The 10,367-nt window shown below is 41.1% G+C and overlaps 1 protein-coding gene across 1 annotated transcript in view; it reads left to right on the top strand.

The window, feature by feature from the left end:
• The window catches only part of LOC111266440 (kinesin-like protein Klp10A), a 21,954-nt gene extending 16,911 nt beyond the window's left edge, over positions 1-5,043 (top strand). The window contains exons 7-9 of the mRNA XM_022843913.2: positions 3,391-3,558; positions 3,980-4,175; positions 4,704-5,043. Coding sequence (XP_022699648.2) covers positions 3,391-3,558; positions 3,980-4,175; positions 4,704-4,726 — 387 coding nt within the window. The 3' untranslated portion in view covers positions 4,727-5,043. The remainder of the gene's footprint in view (positions 1-3,390; positions 3,559-3,979; positions 4,176-4,703) is intronic.
• Positions 5,044-10,367: the final 5,324 nt, after the last annotated feature.

The raw sequence follows: 10,367 nt of genomic DNA, 5'->3' as shown, positions 1-10,367 counted from the left end.
ACGGGACATCTTCTTGCATATAGTTCCATCCTAGGTAGCACCTACGGTCCGTTTATTTTCTTTGCTCCTTTGAGCTAAGCTGCGGATCGCTACCTTGTATTCGATAATTCCTGGCCGATATATTAGAAATTACTATTTGAAAGAGCGGCGGCCTCCTTGTCCTTCTGCTTCGACCTGCAGACCGACAAAGGTACGTGCGATTTCGCGTGTGATTCACATCTGTGTCGGTATAATGATACTTCGCGAAAACTCCTGTTGGCCAAGCTCGCAATCTGAGCGAACTGATGCAATATTATCCGATATCCTAGCAACAGCCAGCAACGCCGAACTCACTTGTTCCCATTCTCTGACGATGTTACGAGAAAATCTTTGTCAAGCCAAGAACCCTCATTGTCGACCTTCTGGTGTCCGTCGTACGCCTGATGAAGCACATGGATTGTCGTTAACTTCCCTCAGATGGGAGAAGTTAGCAATCAGATGGAATCAGTCCACACTTGTACTCCCGAGTCGGCCTCATCGATCCAAAGGAGAAACGGCGGGGGTGCAGACTGAACCCTGCTACGGTATGGCTCATGCGAATAGATAGAGAACTCTTGCTAGAATAAGAACGCAATATAGCATTACGAGGCACTGGCTGTACCGAGCTACAGATTGGAACTACTCGTAACGCTTTGTGGCAAGCTAAATTTCAAGTGAGAGTACAGCTAATGAATAGTCCGCAAGCGATTAAACATGATGTGTGTTAATTACGTTTCTTCGGTATAAGAGAGCGTAAACCGGACAAGTTGTTCGATATAAACTGGCGCTTGGGGTCGATTGGTTCAGTTTACAGATCAGTTATTAGAGGGGAACACCGTTTCAATATCTGATAATGTTGTACCGATCATAGCTATCTTTTTCTAAAGGAAACTATTTTTCAAACGTTCTACTGTTACCTAGATCATATATTTGTCCACCCTAGTTTATTTTTACTTTATAATTTATCGGTTAATACTACAAGCTCGTTCAAGATTTTATTTGATTGTTGAAACGTAACTTATAGCTAATGGCGACGACATTCGTCGTTAGCTTTGATATACCTACTAATTCGGTCACTGGAATGTCAAAATCAAGCAATATATATATAAACTAGAAGGGAGCTCAAAGGAAATGAGTGAATGAATCATTGGGATAGTCAAGACTGATTTTGGCATTGACTAGGTCGAGGAGGACAGAAGTTGGCAGTTGCCATGGACTGTTGTCCTAACCTGAAAGCTGTTGTACATGTATGTGTTGAACAGAGATTCGTGCGTTAAGCAGGCATTGAATGGTGGTCTAGTTGTGCAGACGCCTTAGGCGCATGTCGTTCACAGGCCATCGTTGAACCTACTTCCGTTTTAGGTGGAAGAGCGTTTCATTTACGTGATAATATAGAAAACATAGCATAAGCGTATATATATATATATACTGAAAAGGCCGCACTACAGACAAATATCTTAAAGATTTTCGTGTGACTTCACTAAGTCCAAACACCGAGTTTCTCATCTAAATAGCAATAGATCGCGAATAGATAAGTTATACCAGAAGTTGAATAGGCTCACAGTATGTTATTAAGTGAGCACCGTAGAATACGCTTGTCATGTTAAATATTAAGTCTTTCGAAATTCTGAAGTTCCACATTTGTTGAATTCGAAACTTCTACGATCGTCGAGTGAGTGGACAGAAGGACCAGATGTTAATAGTAAATTATGTGCTACCCGATTCTGTGTGAGATTACGTAATTAGACCAAGTGGAAGATGGCACCCAGAGCATAGCGCCTTGAAAACTTTCTTCAGGATCCTTTAAAGCACTGAGTAACCCATTGTCAAATTGGTGGTTTACTAACATTATTTTTACACTTTATTGTTAAATAATTGTGGCGACCAACAAAAACTTCGTGAATCTTTCTCGGCCTAAGATTAGATTTCCCATGAGCTACGCTTTTGACAGCTTTCCAACGAAATATTTGCCTTCAACGTTCTGCAACGTCTTCCTTGCAAAGATGCGCTGTCTCGGTACCTGACAATCAAGGCTCATAACACACGAAGTGCCTTAGTTCGTTATTGTTGTAGACTAGCAAATATAGGGCAGGCGAAGGTTGTAAATTTCGCTTGATCGAGCGAATTTTTTTCTACAGTTCCTGGTATTCAGCAAATCTTTCCGTTGCAGGAAACAAAATTGCACGGGACTGAAGTAGCCTGCTTTCAAAAACGGATATGTATACACCCATAATTTAAGTTAGGTGAAGAAACGTCACTAATATATTTCTTCGCGGAATACCATTTTACTCAGTGTTATATATTGCAGCTTACTTTTTAACAAACCTGACATAGGGTTTTACTACAGGAAGAAAGAAAATAGACCTTAGTATCGGTTCATGATTCAAGAGTAGACAAAATATATGGGCTGAATTAGGCTCAATAATGAACGTCACACATTTAACTATGAAGGTATAGTTTTTAGTTGTTCCTGGCGCGTCATCCTATATCATAACGTTATCTAGTAAGCTTGGTGGTGGTTGGAGACATCAAGCAATCTCGATACATAGCTATGTACGCGCCGTGCGTAGAACCGACAGGGATTTGTAACACCAGAAAAGCGCTTGAAGTCGGAAACGTAAAGACGTTTGATCATCACATAGACTCTGAAGCACTTTCACAATCATGTAAAAGAAGACCGTGCATCGCTAGCTAGCTAGCCATCTAAGCGTCCTAATACTTTTGCTGTTCCTAATCCGGGAAACTGGAATAGCGGCTTTTTGAATACTTTGGACATCAAAAGGGAATGACGCGGCGAGAAACGGATAGATTTATGAAACTAATGGATACGTCTATTTCACTCCCTATCACTTCCTGCTTCCCGCTACAAATGCGCAACGCCATAGAGTCGATGGGAACATTGAGGTCGTGGAACACATAAATGAATGTTCTCGCAATCATATACGGAGCAGCGCTACATCAACTGAACAGGACACGTTGCGCCTTTTTTTGCGCCACTGGAATAGCGGCTTGTAATGTTGTATTTGACACATAAATGTGTATAGTATGATTGGAAATTTCAATTCAAAAAGGGTAAATCATAATTATATACGCGACGATATAATTAAAGACATAGTCTTTTTGCGACATGTGGATAGATGTTCCATAAATAATTACTGTGGATTAAACGATTGTTGATGCAGCCAGTGCTATTGACCTGATAACAGGCCAGCGTTCGAGCCTACAGCATCAACCGTTTCTTTGCCATTTTTTTTTTTTTTTTTTTGTTATTACACTGTATTTCGTTCACGCTTGATTTTCCTGGTTAGCCATATTTTAATTTGCGAATAGCATTTTAAGCACGGCTTGATTAAATTAGAATTTTGCTTTCAGATTGCCATGATTTCGCCCGGTCAAAATTTTTGCGAGAACACATTAAATACCTTACGCTATGCTAACCGAGTAAAGGAGCTCAAACATTCAACTGATGGCAGTGCCCATACCGATGGGCATATTGTAAACGATAAACTTATACAGAATCCGCAAAATCCACCGTATACGGTACGTTGTAATGCCCGAAAAACTTTAAGAATTGTAGGCTAGGCGCTCAAGGTTTTTCTATCACGGATTTGGGCTTTGCTATAAGGCTCAACACTTAAGATCATTGTTAGGTTTATTGAATAATCGCGATTTATTTTGCGATGCTCGGAAATGTTCACGGCCTTACAGACTGATTCTTCTCATGTCTAAACATTCGCACACCATTATGGTTTTCTTGGCCAGAGCTTTAATCGTTCAAGACACCGCATCGACAAATATATAATTTTTCTGTCATAACGCGTTTTAAGAGCGGAAATTTGTTTGGCTAAACCCCGGAGGCTAATATCTAGGTGTTTCCCGGGATTTCTCTATGCAAGTATGCCTTGGCAAAAAGCAAAGTTTTTAATCTAGGCCTTGCTGGTGTTCATTTGGTCCTGTCCAGCAGGTAAGGTCTCTTTCACTGTTACCGAATGGATCTATACTGTTGGCAGCATTCTACAAACGATATGCCCCTGTCGTAGAAGCCCTGCAAAAGATTGAAAGACTGAAGGCCGTTGACAATACTTCTGCGGATGAGGCACGACGAGCGATAAGGCGGCTGTTGAAACTGAATCAAATGGCGCTCAATCATACGCTAGGTGAGCTTCAAGAAATTAACACGGGTCTCAATCGTTGAGGCAGTAGCATATCACGGACTGACGTTTCTACGTATGTTGGTAATAAAGCGTTACCCCCGTTACACAAGGAAAAAAGGAATCAAATTTTCGACAAATATATATATATATATATATATATATATATATATATATAATGATTGTTGAAAAAGTTACGGATTGATCTCCAGGTAAAACGGCATTATGAGACAATATTATCATCAACGAAAGCAGAGCTAACATGTTCTATGTACGCTGGATGTCCATGGTAATAACTTTAGTTTAGGTTACCAACTTCATTAGTTCATTAGAAATGTATAGTTCAGAAATTTAAAACTACCATTATCTTTATCCAGGTCTTATACGATATTTCGCTTCCGCTTTGTGCAGGTCTTTATTACCAGCTACATCAGTTTTCAATCTGCTGTCAACTTGAATAAACTGTCCGGTTCAAGAATCTTTGAGATAAGTAGACACAGCATTGCTTTCAAATGTTGCTCGTTCCTATTTCAGATGATCTTCAGAAGTTGAGGTAACCGAAACTGTCCGAAGATGCTTTAAGACGACACCCAATCTGTTGGAGAGACATATTCATCGAAAATACCCCGTAATATCCCTATAGCGTGGGCTATTTTCGTACATAATGTCTTAATAATTTAGCCAATACATTCGGGACTGATGTGAAATTAACATGATTCACTTTACTGTCGTGTGTTATGTGACAAGTAATCAGAGAATATTAGAAAATAACACATATATTATTATAAGTCCTGTTAAAATACGTGGGTCATTAAAGTAAACAGACACATTGTAGTTTTAACGAATAGTAATAAACGAATAAAAACTATTTCATCGTTTATACCCTTACTGTGCTATCATGTTTATCCTGTTTTAAGATTTTCGCGACCTATTTTTTTCTTTTTCCTAATTATACTAAGCGAACCTGAAGAACAACTTGAAAAATCAAAAAAAAAGTTGGCGGCTGTAAGCATCCCGGCGCGATAGACAACGTTTCAGATAAGGTTGAGCGTGTACAATCGACTACAGTAGCCCAAACAGGCCATTATCCGATAGCACAGTGGGAACAGTGCATTATGTGGAAACTGTGCGCACATCTGAGCCTGCCATTAAAAACGATGTACCTTTGGCCTGTTAATGAGCTTCACAGACGTTGAAATAGCTTAAGTTTTTTTAATTTCAGTTGAAGAACACTGTCGACTATCGTTGACCTGCATGTACGCAAACCAGACAGGGAAATTTGTCCAGTTATGAAAATAGATCCACGTATACCAAATGTTGCCACCAGCTTGACAAGATCGTTAGATAGAAAGCTACTTCTACTCGTATGGTATTTTTCTGTACCCTTTCTATCTCGTTTCATCTCGGCCCGCCGCTTACGATGGCTATTATCCCTACTTAGCTGAGACAGGTAAAGACCTAAAACTAAGTTAAATAGTCTCCAGCCTGTGGACTATTAGGCGGCATACAAACTACTCTACGATTTATTTCCTTTCAATCTATATTGAATGATAAGGTGAAGTTCGAACTTTTATTGTGGAGAATTAACTGTAGTACTTCAGAAGCCCGCGTGCTCTGTTTACGCTGGAAGATAAACGGGTCTTCCTTTAGCGAGATATCTAGCCGGTTAAAAAGCAACGAGTTCGAGAGCCCTGCTGCTTGAGCCTTAAGCTATGCTGAAGAACATTACGAAGTCGCTAGTAATGGGGTTAGAAAGCCTGAGGTGGTGTCCTTGTTAAAATACCAGGCTCACAGTGCCCGCCGGAAGCTAAATAAAGTCAAAGCGCCCTCGGGAAATGTCGAGGTTATAGGCCGCTACCACTGCCGCTGTCATTGTTTACCAAGGCAACCTTCGAGTTAAGGACAAAACATAACGACCTAGCAAGTCGAAATACGTGTTATAACATGGTCTAGTACGTCACCATGTGTCAACTCTACCGCGAAAACACTGGCGAAACCTAGAGCTAACAAGATCCATGTTTATCTCACTCAAAACACTGCGACTGCACTGTAACAGGGACACCACGACGATGCTATCGCCTGGAATGGCTAAATTAAGCGTGGAATGTTAACGATAAGCGTAAAATATCTCCGGCCTCTAAGGCCTCGTGGGGTTCGTTCGCCTCAACAGCGGTTGACAGCGGACCTCGCGAAGACAAGCATTAAGGGAAAGAGTTGAGTCGTCGACGTGAACAGCAACAATAACAACCGTGAATGCGTCTTTCTTACTCCATGTGATTCTCTTGTTTATCCTGTGCCGCGTAGCAATAACGTTGTTGTGAGAGTTATCCTCAGGAGTAGCACGGCAAACGGGAAAGACGGAGATAACGGAAATAAATAGAGTCGAATAGAGTACTGGGAGAATTAGCCAGGATTCGGGTAGCAAGATCGTGTCGGAGATCGGAGTCGGCTCGTATTCTTAATATATACATGAGTACGGGTTGGGGCTGCAGCGGGTCTAGGTTCTTTGCACTGCGAGGCACAGTATTGATTGCGATATTGCGATGCTCGCCCTTGCCGTTGAGTGAGTACTGGACATTTCGTACAAAATATAGGATGCTCCATTCCGGACAGCAGGGCCACCACGAGGAAAGGAAAATAGAAAAGATGGAAACTGGGAAGCACCAAGGGAAAACATGGCAATCAGACCTCCGTTAGTTGCCATCGAAGGAATAGCAGCAACAGCAGCTTTGGTAGCAATAACAGTAGTTGGAAGCTAGTATAAGTTTTGGCTGGTGAGATGGTGGCATATTACTGTTTGTAAAAAACGTGCAAATGATGCATGGAAACGCGACTGATGCCTGAGTTGAAAAAGATGGCGCCAACAAGTTTGGACGCTAAAAAGAAACAGGCCTTGCAAATTTTGTTTTGTCCTCATTTTCAGAAGAAGCTGAAAAGTTATTTTCTAGCTGAGATGGATGCTTTAGGAACCTGCTAATGTTGGTATTCAGCATTATGCTGATGTAAAGAATTAATAATGTGATAATTCCTCCTGTTGTTCGTGATGCTGATTTGAAGTTGCGTAACAAGACAAACGATCGAGCTGTTACCTAACTATATAAGGGTAAGCTACTAAAAATTTTCTTTAATTAATAACAAATGTTGCGTAGTAGAGCTAAATTATTTGGGAAAAGGCGTCGCCTGGTTACCCATGAGGACGGCCTGTTTCTTTGAATCCGTTATTACAACCACCGTGAACGCCCACCAAGCAAGCATCTGCCTGTCGCTGGTCCAAATTTCAGATTGGCAAGGTTATTACTGCAAATAATTATCAGTACCAGGGATGACAATACAAAGGAATAATAATAATGCCTCTTCATTGGTTTGATAAGTTTAACAAATTCAATTAAATCTAACAAGACGCACTCTGGCTAGGCCGGTACGATATCGAAGATATGATTCCGAGGACTTATTCACAGGAGCGGAGGATGACAAAAAAAAAGAAGGGTGAAACTGTTTTACAAAGTATCCACCGTTTTCAAGATTAACACCCTTTAGCTAAGCCAAAGGATAATTGCACCAAGGGCTTATTCGAACTCTTGACATATCACCAATCGCTTTTAAGTTCTTGCCTGTTTGTTCTGATCCGAAACGCCACTATTTCGTGTGTCGCCTGTTTGTATCGATTTGACGAGGCAACAACGAAGCTTGAATGAGGTGTGAGTCGACGAATTTTACCAGCGAATTGAAGTGATCATCACGGACACATGATTCGACCTGTTCTTCCTGATCTTGCGATTTATGAGATATTTGCGTACCTTGTCGTATCGGTCAGGATGGCAGTGAAGTACATCTTTGGGCTGCCGTTTGTACGTAGTAGTTTGGAGCAGCGGTTGGTCCCGTCAACGAAGACCTGTGCCTTGTATGAACCATGTGGCTGCTGCGAAGGCATTAACCGAAGCTCCAAAGAGCAACAGGAATTACCGCCATTACCAAAGCATTCGTGTGGTGGCACCATTAAACGCTTCACGTTTACTCTGGATTGAGTTACGGAACGTCGGATGATAACGAAATACGAACGTGGTTTCGAATGTATGATTTCCTGTTCAGACGATATCTTACAAAATAATTATGCACGATACTAGTTAGAGAGTACAAATTGCGAGATTGCTTCCCAGTGGATAATATATAAGGCGGATGGACAATGAAGATCTAACTCGCTTCCTAATTGCTTCAAACCGTCGCAAGCGTGATGATTTTCCGACATTGTAAATAATACATTAACGTAACGAGGCAGCGTGATGTGCAAATGCCGATATTAGAGATACGTTGTATAGTCAAGTCGGATAGGTACCGAAATCTAGATCAGTATATCAGGGTTTATGTGGGTCATCCCATGCAGGGCGTCCACATTCGGCCAATGGACATAACAGTTTACGTTGGTAGAGGGAAGAATGTCGGGAAGCTTACTTAATACAGTCTGTGTGATCGCTTGAGCTTTTAAAGGCACGCTAGCTGAGGCCACGTCAGTAACCAATTGTGTGTTACCATATAGTGCAAATTCGACAATAGCACCTAAATTGGGAATTCGTGCGTAAGATGAAAAGTACACAGCGGAACTTCTGGAAAGTTTGCCATTAACAGAATCGTAGGTTTGTTTGTTCGGGCAAGCTGATCAGCCGATGTTTGCAATTTTAGTTGTTTTTCTCTTTTATGATGTTTTTTTTTTTATGATGCTTTAAGGCTCGAATAGATTTTGTAGAAAGTTGCTATGGCTAAAGAATTGCTTGTCCGTGATCGTTTGCGCGATCGCGTATTGCCATCAGACGTTTGAATCTTACCCCGTGGCCCGTTCGTGTTGTCCATCTAGATTTTGGAGTGTTGACGATAACAGCGCTATGTGAGCGCACGAGATTTCCTCGAAAAATGGTGTAATCCCATCGATACGCTCGATGTGCTCCGAGCATCATCTATGAGTCATCGAAACAGTTGCTTATAGTAAACACATAACGATTCCGTTGAACGGAGCGGTAGACCCACGTGTTTCGATGGTAAACACAGAGTGAGGCCTCATCGTGCACGATGCATATGCGCATGCTTTTGCATTTGAAAACACAGTCAAAAAGAAGTATCAGGTAGCAGAGAAAGCACAAAGACCTACTGGTGCGTGTTAGCGATCGACAAGAGACAAACGATTTTCATTAAAAGGTAAACTATGCAATGAATGTTGTATTACCAATGCCTTTTACTCTAGCGTAACTGGCTTACTGGGCTAGGGTGTACCGTAAATAGGTGGACTAATTAAATATCACGAATTTATCAGTGTACTTACTTATGAATTCTCGAATATACCATAGGCCATGTTGTACAAATCGGGACGAACTAGAATATCACATACCTTCTTCCTGAAGTGTTTTCGCCTTATTCGGTAACATAGCACTTCAATTTGACCATCGCAACTTTAGGTAAAATGCAAAATTACTTTTGCTTGTTTTTTGTTTGTTTCGGATAAATCGCGTCGTTTGTTTCGCATGCCAGAGCGCGAGCCAATGGCCTTTATGCTTCTATGCGAAGGTTAAACTACAGGCTAAAACAGTGAAAAGAACAAAGGCGATTTGATGAGCAACACCATATTAAACAACACGTAATAGGGGAACAATATACTTTTGCATAGTCATGGCCTCCCTTGTTCCCTTTCAGTGACCCTAAAAGGGGCATCAACGGTTGACGTCAATTTTCTAATCGTTAGAGAGTGCCAGAGTTATATAGGTTGAGCTGAACCACAACTTGCTCCTGGTGTCCTAAATTTGAAAACAAATGCGCCTACTTGGCCGTTCTCAAATTTCGTTCTTCTGTTTATAAGAAAGCTTTTAAATGACACATTTGAAAGTCGCTTCATTTGGCGTCCATTCAGCTGGCCCCTGCTCCCAACAGTACAAGGTTGTTTCAGTTTAACGGTTTATAATAGAACAATGATAATTTTGTTGTGATAACTGCGCCCAATGGACGTATCGAGGTTATGGATCTATTTCAGCGGGAAAAACAGTAAGCCTGTTATTGGCTAATACGGAATGAACGATCCACTAAATACGAGAATAATATCGAAATTAAAAGTGCTTCTATGCACTATTGAGTATAGGGAAGATATGTCGCTGAGTCGAATTGAGCTTGTTAGCCTCTTTAAAAAAGTGAAGCCAAATACGGTTTTATTTGAAACAA

This window comes from Varroa jacobsoni, unplaced genomic scaffold (genome assembly GCF_002532875.2).
Source record: "Varroa jacobsoni isolate VJ856 unplaced genomic scaffold, vjacob_1.0 scaffold_1082, whole genome shotgun sequence".
NCBI lineage: Eukaryota > Metazoa > Arthropoda > Arachnida > Mesostigmata > Varroidae > Varroa > Varroa jacobsoni.
The sequence above is the reverse complement of the archived record's forward strand: the minus strand, read 5'-3'. Positions and strand labels throughout refer to the sequence as shown.